Source organism: Anastrepha ludens, chromosome 2 (assembly GCF_028408465.1).
Source record: "Anastrepha ludens isolate Willacy chromosome 2, idAnaLude1.1, whole genome shotgun sequence".
NCBI lineage: Eukaryota > Metazoa > Arthropoda > Insecta > Diptera > Tephritidae > Anastrepha > Anastrepha ludens.
The window spans coordinates 80,854,685-80,877,785 of NC_071498.1; the positions used below are offsets into that span (position 1 = coordinate 80,854,685).

A 23,101-nucleotide genomic window follows, 5' to 3' on the forward strand; every position below is an offset into this window, starting at 1 on the left:
CCGACCCATGAATGAGCACTTTATGAACTGATGCAGGTAAATTATACCATGAATATTTACTAACTAGAATTTTAGCAGTGTCTAGTGCGTATATTTTGAATTTATTCGAATTAATTTTAAAACCAGATGAAAGACATTGTAGGAGATAGCTACATCTGTCTATAACGTGTTTTCATATTCCTGTGATTTCGGATGTGATTTGAATGAAGGAAACATTTTCGTGCTGTATTTCCATCATTAGAGGTGCCACTTCCTCCACTTCGCTGTTTGTCAACTATCAAGCCTAATTGTTCTCTAAACTCCCTCTGAACAAATTCCTTTCTCTTAGCTAAAAGTGCTTTTTGCTCAGATGAACATGCTTGCCACCTTTTAAATTCGATTCTATAAGAAACATGAATAAAGTATTCAAAAAATCTAATCCAAGAATGCAGGGGTAATAAACCAAATTCAAATCTACTGGAGTTTACTTGTTTGTTTCCACACTTTTCTAAGTCATTCATTTCTTTAGGTGTCGCACCACAAATATAAGATTTACTCGTAGATGAGTCACATAGGTACAGATTAGACCCTATATCAAGCGCAATCGCAGGCCATCGCAGCTGGGAATTATTTTTCTTAAAGAGGACATACGTAAGAATATTTTAATGTATGTTTCATTTGTGCGGATTTGTGCGAACTTAGTTAAAACTTTACAAACTTCTTATAAAAAAAATAAACGGCAAATTTTAAAGTACGTATTTCGTACGGTCTGAAAACCTTTTAGATAATAATTAAAAAAGATAACAAAACGTTTAACATGTCGTACATACCTTCAACTTGAATTTCCATTGCACAACAGGTCATAAACACAGTAATGCTTAGAAAACTAACACTTCCCAGAACTGCGTAAGTACAGAGCGGAGACCACGCTAACTCTCACTTTTCAAATTCTCTTACTTTGGAGGCACAATTATAAGTGAATTGTTTGTGCAGTTGAAATTTCTTTTGTACTCTAAGTTACTATGACTAATGAACTAACATTTAGCTAAATATTGTTGCATAATTTTAACATTACTATTTTCATTCAATGTCCTATGACGGAACCACAGTGCACTGTCAAGAAACCCAAAACTATGGAAATCAGCATCATGGCCAGAACACGTTCACTCTTTTTGGAGATTCCATCGATAACGTCAAAAGCCGCACCTATCTCGGAAACCAAATCACACTGGACGGTGGAACAATAGATGATATTGATACCACAACAAAAAAAGCAAAAGCTCCATTCTGCTGTATGGCGAAACATGGTTATTGTCTATATCTGCGACTCAAAAGTTGCAAGCATTTGTAAACCGGTGTCCTAAAACCAGTTTTATAGGCTGAAATAGACACTGAAATGCGAGAATGCAAATGGAAGTGGATTGGCCATACACTGCGCAAATCAGCGACCGGCATACAGGTAAGTGCAATGGAACACACAAGGGTAACGCCGCAGGGGACGCTCTAAAGTATTTTGGCGATGTAGCCTTAATGAGGAGCACTCAGCTCCTCTCTCGACGTATCTCTTATGTGGACCCAAATTAAGGCAAAAGCGAGAAGCAGTCAACGGTTGTTTCGCCACTATGCGCGCAAAGCAGACGCTCTAGCAACTAACAATAATAATATGAATACACAAATACATATATGGTTGCTTTTAGCACATGTAAACGGCAGACTTTAATAAATATGCCTTAATTATGCCTAATTTTAGCTAATTTCCGGACAAAAAATAAATCTGAAGAGGCTTTATTTTGCATTGTAAGCCACTTTCTTCAGCTTTTTTTTAATATTTACCGTTAGTAGACTTGGTAGAGTAGGTATATAAAATGAAAAAAATTGTATCTTCGTGAATGGCGATTTTGGCTGTGAAGGTTAAGGGCTACTCATAAATAGGAATCAACTAATACGAGTATACACCTATTATCCAAGTATTTTTTAGATTACAGTCAATTGCTTTTAAGAGTGGGTCTATGTTGTAATTCCTTTATTTTTTAAATTATTATTAAGATCCTTGGGTGAAAAACTTAAATACCATCACTTTGAGCTAAAGAATCGGGCAATTGATGGACAATAACAATACAGTGAACCATCCTCGACATAACGAAGTGTAGTGCGTTGAGTGCGCCGTGCCAGTCATGTTTTAAATTATTGTCAACGTAAGGTATCCAGTGAAGCTTAAGTCGATTTACCTACGCTACAGAAATGCACTCAAAAAGCTTCAAAAATTGTTTGCGGCGAGGCATTCTACACCGCATTGTATATTTGGGAATTTGACATCTGTAAAACTTCTATTGATCGTTTTGCTCAAAATGGATAAAATAACATAATACTTTGCACAAATTGAAAACTTTTAACTTCTTTTGAAAACTGTTTTTTAACTGTTTAAAAACTCATCACATTCTTCTTTGTATCGAGTTTTTGATATGCTTTAAATACCACCTTAATCAAAAAGTTCCCGGAATAACCGCTATGTGACGCTCTAGGTCAACTGATCTGAGATCTCTTTTGTTTTTGTTTAGGCTGCCATATCTATGATTTACATTGCTACCAAAAATGTATCGCCATTGCTTCACATTTATTAAAGTTACACCGTCAGTTTTAAAAATGAATTTCAATTTGAAATAACGAGTTTGTAATAAATTTTGCGTTAAAAATAGATTCAATGGTGCAAAAACCTTAGTAATGTTGGAAAACTGTTTCGGCAATGACAGTATAAAGAAAGCCGACGTTTACGAGTGGCATGAACGCTTCTGAAGGTGTGGTGAGTTCATCGAGGTTGACGTCAGCATCGAAAACCCATGTTAAGATCAATAAAGTGAAAGAGAAATTGTTACATAAGCGCAAATTAACCATCAAAGAGCTAGCAAAGGACTTAAGCATTGTTTGTGGATCTTTTCAGGACATTGTAGTTAAAGATTTAGGTTTGCGTCGTGTTGCTGCAAGTTTAGTTCCCAAGAGCGCAAATATCACGCCAAATCCATGATTTTCAAGACTGAATCCAAACTTCAGTCCTCAAACGCATAATTACTGGAGACGAGACATGGGCTTATGAGTACGACATGCAATCCAAGCATCAGGCACTAGTCAAGTAACTGGAGAACTCCGAATGAACCAAAGCCAAAAAAAACAAAGTTATTTTCAGTAAAAAAAAAACGATGCTCACGGTTTTTATGGATTAAGGCGGTATTGTACACCACGATTTTTTGCCGAAAGGTCATACAGTTTATAAGGATTGTTATTTGGACATTATGAGACGTTTACTCGTATGAGAATCCGTTCGCCTAAAATGAAAGGATTTGTAGGAAAAAAATTCATCGATACAATCCAACCGCCATCGAATTCAACTGATAAAGGGTGTTTTTTTTAGAGGTTAGGTTTTCAAGTTGGCACTACTTTTTTCGTAGATGGTCTTTTTGACAGCTGTCACTTGATTTATGCTCAGTTTGGTTTGCCATTTCATAATGAATAGTCTTACACCTGAACATCGTTTGCAAATCGTGCAAATTTGGGCCCAAAACGAGATGGCCACCGATCCCGATTTTCACAAGAAAATTTTGTTCAGCGATGAAGCTCACTTTTGGTTGAATGGGTATATCAATAAGCAAAATTGTCGCATCTGGAGTGAACATAATCCACAAGCCATTGCTGAGACGCCGTTACATCCTCAAAAAGTCACTGTTTGGTGTGCTCTATGGGCAGAGGGAATCATTGGTTCATATTTCTTTAAAAATGAAGCCGGCCATAATGTTACAGTCAATGGAGAGCGCTATAGAGCCATGATTAATGACTTTTTCGTGCCTGAATTGGATGATGTTGATGTGGACGACCTTTGGTTCCAACAAGACGGCGCTACATGCCATACAGCCAACGCAACAATCGATTTATTGAAGGAAACTTTTGGTGAGCGCATTATCTCGTGCCGTGGACCTGTGGCGTGGCCTCCAAGATCGTGCGATATAACACCGCTGGACTATTTCTTGTGGGGCTATGTGAGACGATTGACGTCTTGGAAGAGAATATTCGGCGCGTTATTGCTGACATACGGCCCCAATTGCTGCAAAAAGTGGTCGAAAATTGGGCCTCTCGGCTGGAATTTATTCGAGCCAGCCGCGGCGGCCACTTGTCCGAAATCATTTTTAAAACATAATGGCAAACCCTTATCTTTACAATAAAGCTAAATTCTTGGCCATAACATTAAATTATATACGTTTTACAATATTTCATCTTGAAAACCTAACCTCTAAAAAAACACCCTTTATTACTCCCTGTGACTTCTTCTTGTTTGATTGAGTTACAAAATCACTATGGGAAATGCGTGCGAAGAAAGTAATGGAAAAATCGAATACGGTTCTGATGGCTGAACCGAAAATAGAGTTTGAGAAATTTTTCCAAAGCTGGATGAAACGCTGGCAGAAGTGCGTTGCAGTTGATGGATAATACTTTGAAGGCGATAATATCGCTTTTGAGGAATAAACTTGTACTTTTTGAATTTTTTGAATATATTCCTTGAACTAAAGGGTGATTTTTACCCATTATCTTTTTAAACAGTTGGTTTAAACAGCTGACGCACGTTTCGTGTTTTGTTTCAATGTCAAACATCTTCAGTTTGGTTTATAATTTAACCATGAATCGTCTTACAAACGAACAACGCTTGCAAATCATTGAATTTTATTATAAAAATGCGTGTTCTGTTAAGAAAGTTTAAAGTCGAAAAATTGTGTTCAGCGACGAAGCTCATTTTTGGATCAATGGGTATGTAAATAAGCAGAATTGTCGATATGGGAGTGAAGATCAGCCAGAAGAATTGCAAGAGCTACCAATGTGTCCAGAAAAGGTCACAGTTTAGTGCGGTTTATGGGCTGGAGGTATCATTGGACCGTACTTCTTCAAAGATGCTGAATGAATGGTGAGCGCTACCGTGAAATGATATCAAACTTTTTTTTACCCATTGCAAGAGCTTGACTTGCATGATATGTGGTTTCAGAAAGACGGTGCTACATGCCACACAGCACGCGTAACACTGGACTTGTTGAGAAGCGAGTTTGGTGAACAATTTATTTCACTTCGGGACCTGTCAATTGACCAGCCAGATCATGCGATATAACGCCTTTAGATTATTTTTTGTGGGGCTATGTTAAAGCTCATGTCTATTCAGACAAGCCTGCTTCAATTAACGCATTGGAAGGCAATATTAAAGCATTTATATGTGAGACACCGGCCGAAACATTGGGAAGAGTATGCCAAAATTGGACTAAGCGGATGGACCATTTGAAGCGCAGTCGCGGTCAACATTTGCATGAAATAATCTTCAAACATAAAATTATATGGACTGTACTATCGATTTAAATAAAAATTGCTTGCATTTTTCTGAATTTTACATGTGTTTTTTTGAAAAACTTTCCTATAGCTCTTAAAAAATCACCCGTTATTTGATCAAATTAGTGTAACAAACGTATAGATATGACGAATCATTTGTCCAGCCGCTTTAACTTCGTTATACCGAGGTTTCACTGTTTTTATATATGGGTGTTTTCAATGTGGAAACTTGCAAGTGACCGGTGTTAAATTCGCAGCCAATGTTAGCAATGCTCCTTTTTGTGAACAATTTGTTTGAGTTCCTTAGAGCTTAACTTAATTTGAATCACTTCATGGACAGCAAACCTCTTCAGCACATTAGGTAACCTAATGTGGCCTATATGACGTTTGGGGCATTACACACACATTCACAATTTTTAGAAAATTTAAATGAATAATGCAATCAGCTCAATGGAAACGCTGACCCTTAAGCCGTTGGGTTCGCCCTACTTTACGCCTACATAAATCACGTCAAATTCCAATGAAGCTCATTCAAAATCTAATAAGTATGCATGTATTTCATAATAAAGTTCGCATGCATAGATGTAGTTGTGTATATACATACACACGCCCATAAATGCAAATGTATGTGAGTGAAAGTGAGCTGCCCGATTACAGGCTCGAATAGCATTCACCACTACCCTACAGTATAGTTAAACAGAACCACAAATTTACATGGACTATGCATAAATATTTCAACGGTAAAATTGCCACTTTCGCTTTAACAGCTTACAGCACAAAAAAAATGGAAAATCACCAATCCCAGCGAATACGAGTACAGTAGGCATGCAAAGAGCCGGTCACATAATTGTTCACATGTAGGTATGTACTACAAATACATACATACATTGTTATATATTTTGTCCTTCTGACATCTCTGTGCATTACTTACGGTCGGACGGCAGTGAAGTGCGAGTTTGAGGCATCTGCCAGTAATGTAACAAAAAGCACGGCTAGGTTTTATTGGGACAACCTGTACTCACCTTTCACCGAGTAGGTCTTGTAATCAGCAAACATCTCCCCTTGACCTATTGCTGATGGTATTGTGGACAAGCACGTCAGTTCCATACGGCCATTGTTGTTGTGCGCCTCCTCCAAGTCAATATTAAGCTGGCTAAGTGAGAACATACCCCGCTCCTTTGTAGCCGCCGTTACAGCAGCTGCTGCTGCTGCAACACCAATGCCGCCGCCGGGATGTGATATTGGTCGTCCATAGCCGGCAGCCAGTTGACTCATCGGTCCGGCGTTTGGTGGTATGCCGAGCTCGTTATTTAGGTTAGGCGGCTGAGGCCCGAATCCGCCGCTGTTGAGGGTGCTGCGTATTATGCCGAGGGCATTCTCGTTGATGTGCCGGCGATATTTCTGCTTTGATGAGTTTCTGTGAAAGCAAATAATGCGAAATGAATGCAAAATCAGTTTGCTAGAGTACGAACTTGCAATAATAATGAAAATATGGGAAGTGTGGTGAGTTGGTTATATTATATTAAGTTTTTCATCATTTATTCTCAAATTCGATAAGTGCATCAAAATGAGATTTTAATTCATGTATTTTCTTAAACTAAGCTTTTAACTACAAAAACAATGAAATTTCATGTTGAATGGAATATTTTAATTTAATATTTTAATTGAATAATTAAAGGAATTAAACAAATAAAGTTTTAGTAAATTGGCTTAATCACGTCAATCACGAGCTTGAGTTGAAAATGGATTTGGGGGTTAAGATATCCAGAAATAGCAGACAAATCATCTAATCTTTTAATTTGGTTTGGAATTTTTGAAGTTATTAATGAAAGTAACTGTATGAACCTACAACAACAAAAAATCAGAGAATGCAGAAAACTCGATGTATAGGTACCACAAGAATTGACGCAAATGAACTATTTGAGCTCAAACGATCGCCAAGTCTGAATTGAACATCAGAAAGATTTGCTGTGTGTTTGGTAGGAATCGAAAGGAACCGTATACCTTGGGCCTGCCTCTATGGGGCAAACATTCAATTCGGATATTTATTGCCTACAGCTAAGAAGAATGAAGCAGGCTAGAATTGGCAAGTAGGGAGGGCGTTGAGTACCATCTAAAAACCGAAGGCTTTGCACCCCGACGCCAGTTACACCGTGAGTTTAGATGTAAGGGTCTGGGAAATCCAGATCAGGCGTTTATCACCTCTCCAAGCATTTACAAAATATCGTGGTACATAACTGACCTCAAGATAGGCTTGAGAAAAGGATCAGATCGAGCTTTTCACCGATAGAAGTGAGGTCTTCTTTCACCGTGGCATGCTGAAGTTGACTTCAAAATGGACTGAATGAATCTAATTCATAGGATATACAAATTTTGTTTATAAATGGTTGTATGTAACAACTTACAGAAATCAGGATTTACATTTAGCATTTATGTACCGAAATGCTCAAAATAATGGGAGCAGTTGATTCGATTTGTAGAACAACATCAAGACGCCCGCTACAAATCGAACCGAGGAGGCGCTAGGCAAAACAGCCAAAAAGGGTGTGAGCGTCAATTATATATGCATAATTGATTTCGATACGTCCGTCTGACCGTCAATGCGAATGATAACGAAAACATTTATTTTTTCAATGAAATTTGGTTCTCTTTGCCCGAGGCAGCTTATGGACTTTAATCGACTTTAATTGGACTAAATCGTTCAATAACCATTCCTTCCTCTCATATAACTTTGATTAAAAAAAAGGCAAAAATGTGATATCGAAGCAAAATTACTCAAATTGGTGCCAATTGATACCTTGTATATACGCAAAAAATAAATAGTATTAGTAGTAGTAGAAATATATTTATTTGTTCTATACATTAAATATATTTAGAAATGTTGGAAATTCTTATAAAAATAGAAATAAATAAAATCATAGACATTTAACATTTGATATTGTATGTCTGCAAAGCACTTCAATTTTAAACTGAGTGAATTCATTCAGAATCAATTCATTCAATTGCAAATGCATTTATAAAGACCAAATAATGATTTCCTCACTTATTTCTTATATTTAGCACCTGCGGTAGATCCAAAACTTTCTCACCAAAACACTTTACCAATTATTTGAATAAATAGGACACCCAGCGGTAAAATGGAACGTATCTTCATCAAACATTTAAATTGGAAACAGTACTCGTACAAATTGAAGAAGAACAGAACGAGAAGAAGGGCTCTCGCATTAAGTTTTAGTAAGTCGCCGCCTCTAGCTCCAAAAATCGAGCTCACAGTATACGCCGAGAGCTCAGTTTAACCAAGATATTTATATTCATTGACGACTTCAATGGGAACACTACCGTAAAACCAATGACAGCCAGCGGGAATTCTTGAACATTCTCTGAAAACCATAATCTCAGGTTTAATCAGGTTTACGTTTAGTAGTTGGTACAATAAGCGTAAAGATCAGGAGTCAATTTTTGAAAATCTATCGCAGAAGCTGCAAGCAAAGCGATGTCGTCAAAAATATCGTAAAACTAAATAGCACGCAAGTAAAATTTTGGAAAATGTACGGTGCCGCACCCATTTTTGGTTAAAAGCGTATATCTTGAAAAAGACTTAGTAATGTAATTAATTTTGAAATGCGATTTTCCTGTTCAGCTATGCGCGGACATGTGTACCATAAATGGCGCGTCCACACGATACACAGGGCTGAGGCTGTATTACAGCTCCATGCATATGCAGATATCTACACATGTATAGCGGTACTTGCGGTCATGTATTCCATTTTGGCGAGTACACATGCACCCACATACATATGCTCAAATGTTGTTTGTGAATGCAGTCGGTTTTCTTCAAACGACATCCACACATCAATCATAAAACACAAATATTTGCGATGTTATTATTTATTCGCTCGTTTTTATGGTTGTTGACACTAATGCAGCGTATTGCATTTGTTGGTGGGTGTGAATTTGCACCCAATCGAATTCGTGATTTCTAATACGATTCTAAAATGGAAAATCTTTCAAAATTATGGCGTTGCGAAATAAACTGTTAAGAGGGACATAAAAATGCCATAACATGTCAACGTTAGCACTCGGAGAACGACAAATATACTTATAATATAAGTATGTACTCATATGTATATAAACAAGTCGTCATTTGGTTTTTTATTGAGTTTTTCAGTAATACCGATCACAATAAGGCCTGTTAGGCAGCTTCTGATGCATGTCTTAGCATATCAGCATCGCCTGGCAAGTAAAGGTTTACGTACATATGCCCATGAGCGTGTATATGGTACATATGTATGCACTACACTTTTATATGCTGAAAAATGTGAATACATTACAAAATGCTTACTGAATGGTTACAAGGTGCTTGAATGATATTTATTGGATAAATGAGAGAGGCGTCCGAATTTGCGAATGTTGATGTAACAGGTGGCGCTAAAGTAATCCTCCTATCAGAAAATGCTATAAATTTTGCGATTGGCCCCTAATGTCAGTTCTGCTTTGACATTTGTGTAGTATACACATGCGAAATACACGTTAATAAACAATGTTACGCTACACTGCTCCACAGCGCGCAATATTGCTGACTATTTATTTGACCAATAATCGGTCGGTGACTTCGGTACAACGTGAATTTCGTCGCAGATTTCCTCGCCGTCCAACGCCTACTGGTGAAACACTGCGACGCTTAGCCGCTCGCTCGAAGAGACTGGCACAACACGAGATGCTGCCAGGCCTGGCAGACCCCGGAGTAGCCGTTCTTCAGAGAATATTGCTGCTGTAGCCGAGGACATCATGGAAGCGCCGTCGACATCGACCAGACGACGTGCCACGCAAATGGGTATCAGTCGACGGTCTTTACAGCGAATTTTGGTACAAGATTTCAAGATGTTTCCGTACAAAGTCCAGACGGTGCATCAGCTGTTAGCTGTTGACTGCCAATCGCGTCTAACATACGCTCAAGCCATCCTTAATCACCACCAAGAGGAAGATGATTTTTCATCAAAAATAATCATGAGTGATGAGGCCCATTTCCATCTTAGCGGGTACGCAAATAAGCAAAATTTACGCTTCTGGGGCACTGAAAATCCGCGTGTAACCCACGAAGAGCCATTACACCCGCTCAAAGTCACTGTATGGTGTGCTGTTTTCGCTGGAGGAGTCATCGGGGCAAACGGTTACTGTGAATGGTGAGCGCTACAGAGCAATGATCAACGAGTTCTTTTTGCCGCAACTTGATGAATTGGGATTGGAAAACATGTGGTTCCAACAGGACGGTGCAACGACACACACTGCACGTGCCACAACCGATATGCTGGAGGATGCATTTCCCGGGCGCCTAATCTCCCGTTTTGGCGATTTGCACTGGCCAGCAAGATCGCCTGAAGTGACCGCTCCAGACTTCTTTTTGTGGGACTTTTTGAAGTCACCGGTTTATGTCAACAAGCCTCAGACTCTTGCAGCTCTTAAAGACAATATCCGTCAAGAATGTGAGGACCTATCGCCGGAAGTTTTTGCCAAAGTAATGGAAAATGCCATAAAAAGGGCTCAAATGGCAATCAACTGTGGCGGCGGCCATTTACATGACATCATATTCTCGACTTGATGTAAAAAAAATTAAAAGACCAAATAAAAATAATCCACAAGAAGAATCAAAGATTTTAATTTGGTTTTTAAATTACAGCCAAAAAACATCGCAAGGTTACTTTTGCGCCACCTATGAAATATCAAGCGAAGAAGCAAAGTGCGAAAAGAGTGAGGTAGCAAACTGGGAGTGCTTATGCACGCACGGATTCATTCAAATACGGAATGTCTACCGAAAGCTACAATAGGGCGAACTGTGCGATAGCAAAGAGATCAACATCAATGCAGCGAGATAATGCGATGAGAGAGAATACATACATACTAGGCCGGGTCGATTTGTGGGGAGGCAAAAAAATCGCCCATTGCTCTGTGAAAATCATATTCTAGGGATCAAAATAAGAAACTTTGCCGAAGGAACCATACCTCTAAAACGAGTTCTGATGTCCCCCAATTTGGGTCGGACAGTTTTGTCCTTGTAAATTGCAAGTTTTGAAGCAATTTTTCTCGACATTTTGGTTTTTTGGATTATTACGCTCTTGAAATAAAAGAGCTTGCATTTATTTTTGCCGAAAATGCATACTTGCGCTGTTCCTTAATATCAGGTCAAGTGAGGAATGAACAGCTTTGCAACTCATTTTGCGAAAACTTCTAGAAAGGTGGGCCTTGTTTGGCATCGACTGGCATCTACTGAAACTAATCATATCATCAATCTATACGTCAAAACGCCACATCAAAAACTGTACCACCTGAAATTCTGAAAGTAATTTCGGCTGCCACATCACCTTGTATTCTACCCGCTCATTTCACATGTATTCTTACGCTCGTCGAATCAGTCGTTGTTTATACCGCAACAAAGTAACTTTAGTATGATGTTATATTATATCACCAACAAAATTTCAATTTTGTCATAAACAAATCGCCGTCACATCTGATGTGACGTCAGCAAATCAGCTGATTCCTTAAAATTCGCTGAGAACCGGTTAACGGTCCGATGCTGGTCACGCCTCTACATGTTGTGCAACGTGCTACCGCACCTTTTTTTGAAGTTCCCTTGATCCGATTTTACTCAAACTTATATGTATGTATGTATTTGTACATACATATATTGATCTAAAGCTATCCTCTTTTACTAATGTAGAAATATTAATCCCGATATATCGGAGGTGTATATATTGGCACAATGGCATGACACCCCTTACCAGATTACAATTTTTTCGTCGCTTTTCTCTGAAACCACTTCTGTTATGTTGCGGAAATTCTAAGCGAAAAAGATGGGAGGTATTGGTAGGTATCATTTCCTAATTGATTTTCTCTGTATTGTTTAACGTTGGAACGATTTTGTAAAATTTTGTTTAATAAGAAATAGAAATCGTTTAATTGTTTAAATATTGTAGAAATCGGTTAAGAGCGGACAATAAAATTTCTAAGAATCCTGCTATGCCACGGGTGTAAAAATGTATCCCAAATATGTGTCCTATGAAATAGTTTATAATCCGGTTGCGGTGAAGTTTTAAACGTCATACTACTTCTTGAGAAAGTAGGCTCGAATTGATTGCCTTAGTACCGTAACCATTTCTTTGTTAACTGTGCAAAGATTTCGCATTTGAAATGGGCAAGAAAATTCCCAGGGCGTTTAAAAAGGCTTTATGCAAATGTTCTTTTTGACTTCCCAAGTAATTTCTTAAATATTTACATACATTAAGGCACACAACCGAAAGCAAAACGAAAGCTTTTCACAAGAAGAAGTTCTCAAGAATTTGTACGTTTGCGCAGCACTTTGTTTTTGCATTTGCGTAAAATGTACTTATACGTTCATACAGATGCACTGGCTGACATTCTCGTACTAACTAATGTGTGCATACAAACAAATACTTTCCTGTGAATTCATCCGTGTACGCAAAAAACTACGCCTGCTTACAGCACTTCGAGTGTCATGAGTACTTTTACGCAAACATCGAACAATAGCAATAAAAAACATTATGCACTTAACGATCATCTTGGTTGTCAGTCAGGCAGTCATCAGCATCGTCATTTTAAGACAAAGCTGCAAGCAGTACAAAAACAAGAAAAAACAACACTTCAACAAAAACAACAAGGGTGAATTCGACTAGACCAACAATAGCGTTATAATCCAGATCAGTCTGCTTTCATGTTTTCCTTTCAGTCTGTTTTGCTTCTTTGCTCTGAGTTTTTGTTGTAATGTTTATGTACATAGATAAGTTGATTCTCTAACAATATGCAAACTGAACAAAAACAACTACTACATAAAATAGTTCGCAGTTGAACAACCCCTGTAGTCAACCGTACAAGTTCTGGTCACAGGTGAATTACTAGTTGCCCATCGTCTGTCTTTTCAATGTTAGAAACTAGTATTTTTAACAAAGCGATGTCCTATAAAATGCGCTTCAACACTAACTAATCGGCCTCTACGTCAGCATATAGCAGTTAACGAACCAGTAAACCATTGAAGCTGTCCTACACCACTTAATGAATTACATCATGCGTTAGTTCATAATGGATAAATAAATGTAGTGGAATTTGCAGTGAAAATAACCATTGATTGTAGCAACAAATAAAAATTGGCAAAACGAATTAAAAATTATTTTATTATGCATCAAAAGATTACAGGTCAGGTTGAAACCCATTATTGAATTAAAAGATCTAATACCTTCTCACCAATTTGGTTTCCGAAGTAAACACTCCACGTTGGAACAAGTCCATAGAATAATATCAGAAATCGAAAAAGCATTAGAGGAAAAGAAGGTATGTTCAGCAGTTTTCCTCGACGTCGCACAGGCGTTCGATAAAGTATGGCATGAAGGCTTGATTTACAAATTAAAGACTTGCCTCCCATACCAATATTGTAGTCTGCTGGAGTCATATATTACTTCAAGATATTTAAGAATTAAACAGGGAAAGGAATATTCTGAACTGGTTGAAATAAAAGCCGGCGTACCACAAGGTAGCATCCTGGGTCCAATCCTGTATATTCTTTATACCCGAGATTTACCACTAATGGCAAATTGTTTAACTGCCACCTTCGCTGACGACACTGCAATTTTATGTGTTGAAAAGACAGAAGAAAAAGCTGCAAGGAACCTTCAAACTGCAATCGACTCTATGGTATCATGGACGAGAAAATGGGGAATCAAACTCAATAACAGTAAATCCATTCACGTGAATTTTACAAATAAAATTACAAAATACCAACCAATAATGATTTCTAATGAAAAAGTCCCATTCGCTAATACTGCAAAATACCTAGGTATTACCCTAGATGCGAAGTTGCGATGGAAAGAGCATATAAAAATAAAACGAAATGAGCTTAACATCAGGCTAAACAAAATGAACTGGCTAATTGGATGGAAATCGCATTTATCCATATATAACAAATTATTGCTCTATAAACAAACATTAAAACCATTATGGGCCTATGGTGCACAGCTTTGGGATTGCGCCAGTGAAGAAAATATCAATGTAATACAACGCTTTCAAAACAAAGTGCTGAGAATCATCGTTAAAACACCCTGGTACGTCAGAAATGCTGATATTCATCGGGACCTTAAAGTTAACACTGTAACTGAAGAAATTAAGAAAATAGCAGAAGCGCACCAAATTCGACTTCAAGGGCATGTAAACGAAGAAGCTAGGAGCATCCTTAGTAACCCGTGCCCAGTTCGAAGATTAAAGAGGAAAAAACCACATGAACTTGCTGGCTATTAACAGAAAATAAGAAATATTGTTTGCAATTTCTTTTTATCAATTGTAATTTATTTTCGAATCAAACTGCTCGTTAGTTTCTGAACCAGTTGTAGTGTAATTAAACATTGTAATTTACTTATATTATGTTTGAAATAAACAAAAAAAAAAAAAAAAAAAAAAAAAAAAAAAAGATTACACACATTTTTTTTCTTGTCTCCAAATTTGTTGCTCGACTTAGTAATTTAATTTAAAAATTTTCTGTTCTGAAACTAAATGAAACCAAGTTATAAGTATAAATTCTGAAATATTGATATTGAAAAATATAACACAACAGGCAACAAACATAATAGCAGAATATTTGTTTTGCTAACATCTCTAATTGGTTATTTCTGCAACTGGTATACTTTTTAGTCACTCTTGAACTAGTACGACTTCTTCCCATTCATGAACTGTGTTCTCGGCTGCGTAGTTTGTCTTTTCACTGCAGGAGCTACACTAAGAACAGTGAGTAAAGGAACATTACTGCAAACACAAGGAATGCTCTGGGCTATTGAGCTACTCTTGTTGCAGCACGCACAAGGCCACCTTGGTTAGCATAACTATCAACCAAGAGCATGCAAACAGCTAAGAAGGGCAACGTTGCTGCTACTTCAGCCCAACTAAAAGAGAAACTCTTTAAGTTGAAAAATAATAAAGTTTTTGTTGCACTACCGGTTTGAGGAGAACACAGACGCTGCCATGCAAATCAGGCGGAAATGTTGCGACTTCCTTGTGGGAAGCGTTGTGAACGGAAGAGGTAAAAGCGTAGGGGGAACAACAACCACAGCTGCACTGCTGGCATTAGACTTCAAAAGGAAGCTGCAAAGTGCTGGAGGCTGCATTCATGTCCTCACACAAACACAAGCAATTCAAATTCCCATTTTGTGTGCACGAGTATGTATGTATGTGAAGCGAAGATGATTAGCCTAGCCTTGACAGCGGTAAAACTTTACATGCGCCAACTTAAACGCAACCAATCTTCGAAGAAACAACCAACAGCTGAAATGACAGCCTACATCCTGACAATTGATTTTTCCGATTGCCTCCGTTTAAAATAAAAAAATGAATATTTTTTAAATTGAATTGTGCGGCAGGAAACATGCTCAGGAACTGTATTAAGAAGGAAATTGCAATAGAAGTAAAAAAGATGGCGTGTTCAACATAAGACCAACGAAATTTTATTTAAGACTAAAAAGATAATAATATTCTGACATGCCTCTAGGCGTAAAAGATAATCAAGAGTAAGAATTTCTAACAGAGTCGAGGGGAGTAATACTTACCACAGACAAACAAAAGCAAACGACAAATAGTGTTTTGTTTTCTTGGAGAAAAATTACATCTAATTTTATGGCGACAATACGAAATTGTTGCCTATCATTTCCGCAATAATATAATACATAAGTAATATGAGCTGCTTTCGACTCACCAGCCTCCTGGCGAGTAAAACGAACAAAAAAATTGGCTTGAAACCCACGTTCATGATATGATTTGGCAGCACTGCATTATTTTTGTTCGCAAAGAAAAACATTTTTTTTTTCAAAATTTGATAGTTTAACTATTCAAAAATATCTCCCTAAAAGGATTTTTCAAAATTCGAATTATTTTCGAAGCTACAACTATTTTAGTGACGCGACAGCTTGACTGGTTTGAGCGGACGCCGAACTTCAAAAGTGTTTTTCTCGAAACTAGTTCGTTCGATACGGTCGGCACGATATCTCAAGTTCTAATCAACCGATTTGCTTGAAATTTGTCATGAATATTTCTTAAATATATCTCTATCGTATGAAGCTCGAAAAACTGGAAATTTCAATTTTTTAATATGTGTAAACAATTCGAGAAAGCTTAAAAATAAGAGAAAAATTGACCTCAATTTTTTGAGTAGCCGCCATTTTATGGAAAAAATTTTTTTTTCCGTTTTTTCTGGTTCATACGACAATGACATTCATATTAATTAAGAATTTGAATTTTTGTTTTTCAGATGACCACAAGGGTAGAAATCGTGACGACGGGGACACTGCCTTTTTTTCCCCCCTTCCACTTCAAGGACGCATAACTCCATGAAAATTCATTTTTTTTTTTTCAAATTCATTTTGTGTGCTTCTAATATATGAATAAATAAATGATAAAAAAATTTATCGTAAAAATATCAATAGCTTTTTTTTTATTCATCGTCAAAAAATGCTCGAAATTCGGGCCTCTAGACTAGAATACCCCCTTAAAGAAATTTGTTGTGATCAAAGAAATGCAAAGGTGACGAAATACATCTAAATTTAAGGTGTTTTTAAGGAGCTTGAGATCTTAAAATGATCATACAAAACAGAAATTTTGTTGGAATGAATTTTTTATTGTAATTTGGTAGATAGTTTCATGGCATTTATTTTTTGAAAATTATATTCGGCCTATCTCTATCGTGGCCCCAAGTTAAATGGTCCATTCGATTAGTCCAATTTTTGACCTCGTTTCACAATAAATCTGAATAATAAATTTAGATAACTCTAATTAGCTAATATGCAACGCAAACGATAGTCATTTGGCTTTAATTCTTGCATGAACTGTATTTCATAGGTGCGTAAGTCAAGATCTTTCCAATTAATTTCGATTAAAGTTGGCAAATAACACAACAATAAACAATTTTTTTACCTTTCACTTGGAGTGTTTTAGAAAAAGAATTTGCAGAAGATTTTAGGCCTCTGCTAGCTACGGCGAGTATCGGAGGCTATAAAACAATGAGCTGTAAAAGCTTTACGGTAACATACATATAGCGGAGCGAATTAAGATCCAGCGGCTCCGCTGGCTGGGTCATGTCTTCCGAATGGATACAAACACTCCGGCTCTGAAAGTTGTTCGATGTGGTACCAGCTGGTGGTTGCATAGGAAGAGGATGGCCTCTTTTGGGCTAGAAAGATGTGTTCAACCAGCGTCGATTAGCACGCTTCATTAAACTCGGCCAAAATATGTTATAGGATTGGGGGCATTTTGTGTATATTCAGTCGTGAAAATTCCTATACAAAATGTGGAAAAGAGCCGTTGATTTTTTTTGAGGATTCTGATATTGATATATTCCAATAGAAAAAAGCAATCTATAATACAGTTAGCCACGTTAAAAGCAAAAGAGAAAGATCCCACAGGTTTTCTAGGTTGCAGTTACTTGAGATTAACTAAAAGTATATATACGATTATGATTACTGTATGGCGGCATAGGCTCCGAAAATTTTAAGGCACGTAGTTTTAAGCTCAGTGATGACTTTTTGAATACTTTTATGAGTATTAAAAGATGAATTCGAAGAGAAAATAACACTGAAATTTTGTTCCCATCAACATTTTAAATTAGATACTGAATTAGAAATATTTTAGTTCTTCAGTAAGGCGTTGTGTACTTTCGCATAAGTTGCTTTAGAACACTTTTAAAGATTTAATGAAAAATTAAATTTAATGCACGAAAGATTTAACTAGTTGGTTAATTTCATCTTGAAGTCTAGCCACGTCACTAGTCTGCTGTATAACCGAAAACATTTTGAAGTTTGTAAAAGAAAAGGAAGTACTAAATCAAACGCAAAGCAGAGGGCCTAAAGTACTCCCTTAAGGGACCGCAGAAGAGGGGTAAATTTTTTCATTGTATAAGTATATTAAATAAAACTAGCAAATATCGTAAAAAAAAAATAAATTGAAATAAAATTTCGAAACCATAGAATATCGAAAGGCACTCTTAACACTAAACCTACCGATATTTTATGTATTCCTATTCCTACCAAAGTGGGTAAAACGACCCGTCTTAAAAATATTATATACATTATTAAGATCACATATGTATATTTCTCGGGAAAACAATTAGCAAGAGAAGAGTAAATCTTGAAAATACGTTCGATGTAATTATTTTTTAATAAAAGTCGTGAAGGTAAACGACGATTTAATAATGTTATTTCTAAGAACATCTGACAAAAAGTTTAAAATGGGTCATTTGACCCGTCCATGGTAGGTTTAGTGGTAACAAACAATTTCTCATAAATCAAACTACTCTGTGCAGAGTATTTTTGCGTCCACCACCACTCATTGTTGAAGGTCTTCGAACGCTCTTATTTTATTGCAAAATATTTTGTTTTACTTCAATTTTGACTTCTTGAAAGTTTTCGACCCTCTTTTCGGTCTCTAACTTTCTTCGAGATATCACAAGTTTTTCCTAATCTTTATAGAGATTTGACTTTAAAGCTAGTGCTCCAAAATTTATTGCCGCAGCAACAAACATTGACAACAAATATTTTTATTAACATCGTACCAATATTTCAATTTCCAATAGGTTATTTTCAAAGTCACTGTCTGATTCTGTAAATTTTTTTTGCGGCGTACTTCATGTAAAATTTCGTATTGCATGATGACTCTACGTGCGTCGGCATTGACTCTACCTAAACATTTGATTTTGGGTCCCTGTCTGTCTCTAAAATAGATGCCATAAATGGAAGTCACTACTGTTCTAAGGATCTTAATGAAAAGTGATAATAACGGTTTTCGATCCTATTTTCTTAAACAATGTAAATTGTATTGGTTCACTTGAATAGAGGCACTAACCAAATAAGAAATAATAGTAACAAATATAGGATTTTTTTTCATTTATTATTTAAACTGAATAGTTTATGCTGTCACCTTCTTTATAATTACTTCATAAATACGTTAATGAATGGATTTTAACAAATTCTCCAGAAAACCTATCGGAATTTAAAACCAGACCGTTTTAATTACGCATTCCCATAAGTCTTATGAGCGAACCATACCCACAGATTTTCAATAATGTTGATATTTGGGGAATAAGGGGGCCATGCTAAAGTTTCAACGTTTTGGGATGCAATCCAAGTTTTGCCCACACTTAAGGGGGAGCCTGGTTCATAAGGTCAAACAAATGAATTTTTTTTTCGTTTTAAGCGATTCCTATTATATATTGGAGGTTGAATTAGTTTTAAAGGTGGCACACAGATGGCGCTATTTATCACTTTATCGCGTTGGCAATACTGAATATATATTCATGACAAAGCCTCATCCCTAGGCTTTGTTTATCAGTATCTGTCATTTCGCTGAAGTATAAACAACGCAGTGTTTTCGTGCTCCGAGTATGTCAACTTTCGTGCCGTCGAAACGCAATTTGCGGGAAGCTTTGCTTTTCTGCTTCAATTTGAAAAAAATACAGCCCAAGCCCGTGAATTGCTGCAGGAGGCCTACCCAGACCATACTCCGTCGATTTCAACATGTGAGTACTGGTTTCGACGATTCAAAAGTGGTGATTTTCACACCGAAGACAAGGAGCGTCTTGGCCAGCCCAAAAAGTTCGAGGACGCGGAATTGGGGGAATTGGTAAACGAGGACTCGTGCCAAACCCAAGAAGAGCTTGCTGAATCATTGGGCGTTGATAAATCAACCGTTTGCAAGCGTCTAAAAGCGATGGGAATGATCCAAAAGCAAGGACATTGGGTCCCGTACGAGTTGAAGCTGCGCGACGTCGAACGGCGACTTTTTACGTGCGAATTGCTGATCGAGCAACAAAATCGGAAGGGTTTTTTGCATCGGGTGGTGACTGGCGACGAAAAATGGATCCACTACGATAACCCAAAACGCAAAAAATCATGGGGTTTGCCCGGCCAAGCATCAACGTCGACGGCCAAGCAGAATATTCACGGCAAGAAAATCATGCTCTGCATTTGGTGGGATCAGGTCGGCGTCGTATATTTTGAGCTGCTCCAACCGGGCGAAACAATCACGGGGGATCGTTACCGACTGCAATTGATGCGTTTAAGCCGGGCATTGAAAGAAAAACGGCCGGAAACGGTAAAAAGGCACGACAAGGTTATTTTGCAACATGACAACGCTCGGCCGCATGTTGCTCAACCTGTCAAAAAATACCTTGGAACGCTTGGCTGGGAAGTGTTACCCCACCCGCCGTATAGTCCAGACATAGCTCCCTCCGATTATCATTTGTTCCGGCATATGAGTCTCGATTTGGCGGACCAGCGGTTCTCCTCGTACGAGGCTACCAAAATATGGGTTGAGTCATGGATAGCCAAGCAGCGGCCAGAATTTTGGAGAAACGGCATCCGGAAATTGCCCGAAAGATGGGCGAAAGTTGTAGCTAGCGATGGCCAATACTTCGAATAAAATATTTTGTACCGTTTTTTCACAATAAAGCCCCAAATCTTCGAAAAAAACCTTTAAAACTAATTCAACCTCCATAATATTTCAGAATATTCACACAAAGTTACAGAGCCTAATTCTCAATATCTCCGTAGATACAAAGCCAAAGATAGGCGAGCGTTAGGTAGTTACGCTGTGACCGGACAGCTATAGTACAAACTTTATCTTCTTTTCTCGACTTTTCATTTTTATGATTTCTTTGAATTGGCGTACATGAATGAAAAAAAAACTATTGAGCCTTTTGAAATGAATCATAGCTTGTTCCCTTCAGTATTAAATTCTCATCTATTTGAGCTAACAAAATAGATACAAAAATTTTTTTCAAGATTTTTATACCAAGTTGAAGTGAATTTTTTTTTTATAGAAATGCATTTTTCCTTTAAAACCTCCAAAAAGTTGAAATTTTGTTGATTGTTTGCGAAATTTGTTCAAAAGTGTTTTGTTTGTAATTTTTCTGCTTTTTGGAATGCCCTTCGCACAGTGGATTTGTTGACTGCAACATTTCCCATTTCTTTCGCTGTTGGAGGGGCGTAATTTAATGCAATCCTAAGGATTTTATGGGTTTCCTTCGGCATTAAAGCCATCGCAGTTCTGCCCTTGTAGTTCTTACCATGGAAGGCACTTTGTTTCTAAAGAACCCAAACGCTTGATCATTGACCAATCTTTTTGGCAATTTGATTGATTTCGGTTTGTCCTTTTTCGCGATATAGTAGGAATGTCTACTTTACCATTTTATTAGAATTAAGAAGCTTTCGACCAAACACAATGAATTCTTTAAAAAAAACGATCCATTTTCACAGCTTTAATGCGCAAATAATGTAGGCAAACTGTGTGTCTCTATTCAAGTGAACGAATAAATCAATCACAATATTACAAATGCTGAAGTTTGACTGCTCTCAAATACCGTTAAATGGAATAATATTTCGATGCATGTTTATTTTCGAGCAAAGTACAATCATCTCTTTAATCATCAGAAAATTTTAAGAAAAATTTTAGTTATTTACAACATAGATGTGACGAACATTTAATAGGTTGGCGATTGGATTTGCTGCAGGTTGCCGCAGCGGGGCATTGGGTATGGGCAATTAGGTACTATATTCCTTGCGACTTACTGAGAAAGACGTAGACTCCACCTCATGCTTCCTAAAGGTAATAGTGGCGTATCCCAAACAACAGTTGTTAAGATACATATATACAATACATATCCAAGTATACATGTATAGGTACATAAACAAATTTCTGAACATTAAGCGTTTCTGCTAAGTTTGCTTAAGGGGCATCGAGTAGCATACATACGAGGGGTGCGTTTTATATTTCGGGATTAGAGAACAAAAACAAATTTTAATCATCGAAAATCACTTTATTGTTTTTCGAAATATTCTCCATGAAGATCTATACACTTTTGCATGTGTTTGAACCAATTGTCGAAGCACTTTTGCCACTCTGAATGAGGTACCTCCAAAACATGCATTCTGAATACCGCAACCGCTTCTTCAGGTGTCGAAAAACGTTGACCTCTCAGTTTGTTTTTTACGTACGGGAATAAATACAAGTCATTTGGTGCCAAGTCAGGACTATACGGTGGAAGGCCCATTAATTCGATGTTTTGGGTGCTCAAAAATGCAGTTGTTTGAGCCGATGTGTGAGAGCTCGCATTGTCCTGGTGAAGAGTGATCCGTCTTTGGCGATTGGTTTTCCTAATTTCTTGGAAAACAACTGGCAAACAAATGGTTGTGTACCACTCAGAATTTACTGTTCTGCGTTGTTCTAGTGGTACGGTTGCGACATGTCCAGTTTTGACGAAAAAACAGACGACCATTTGCTTGGAAGTGCTTCGTGCGCGAACAACTTTTGTTGGATTTGGCTCATCTTGAAACACCCATACAGTCGACTGCTGTTTACTTTCGGGCTCATACGCGTAAATCCGCGATCGTATTTTTTGAGCATTTCCTTCGACCAATCGACACGAGCCTTTTTTTGAGCGATTGACAAATTGTGTGGGATCCAACGCGAACAAATTTTTTTGACAGTCAAATGTTTATGCAATATTGAATGTATGCTGGTCCCACTAATGCCTAAGATTGTCTCAATCTCACGATAGGTCACATGACGATCTTGCTATATCAGTTCGCGCACCGCATCAATGGTTTTGGAATAACAACTGATTTTTTACGACCGTCACGAAATTCGTCTTGGAGTGAACTACGACCACGATTGAATTCACCATACCATCGATAACTCCTGGTCCTTGATGGAGCTTCATCACCAAAAAATG

At 37.5% G+C, this 23,101-nt stretch overlaps 1 protein-coding gene across 1 annotated transcript in view; it reads right to left on the minus strand.

Annotated features, from left to right (window-relative positions):
- LOC128868323 (uncharacterized) overlaps window positions 1-23,101 on the minus strand; it is a 212,621-nt gene that overhangs the window by 19,395 nt on the left and 170,125 nt on the right. The window contains exon 8 of the mRNA XM_054110332.1: window positions 6,357-6,751. Coding sequence (XP_053966307.1) covers window positions 6,357-6,751 — 395 coding nt within the window. The remainder of the gene's footprint in view (window positions 1-6,356; window positions 6,752-23,101) is intronic.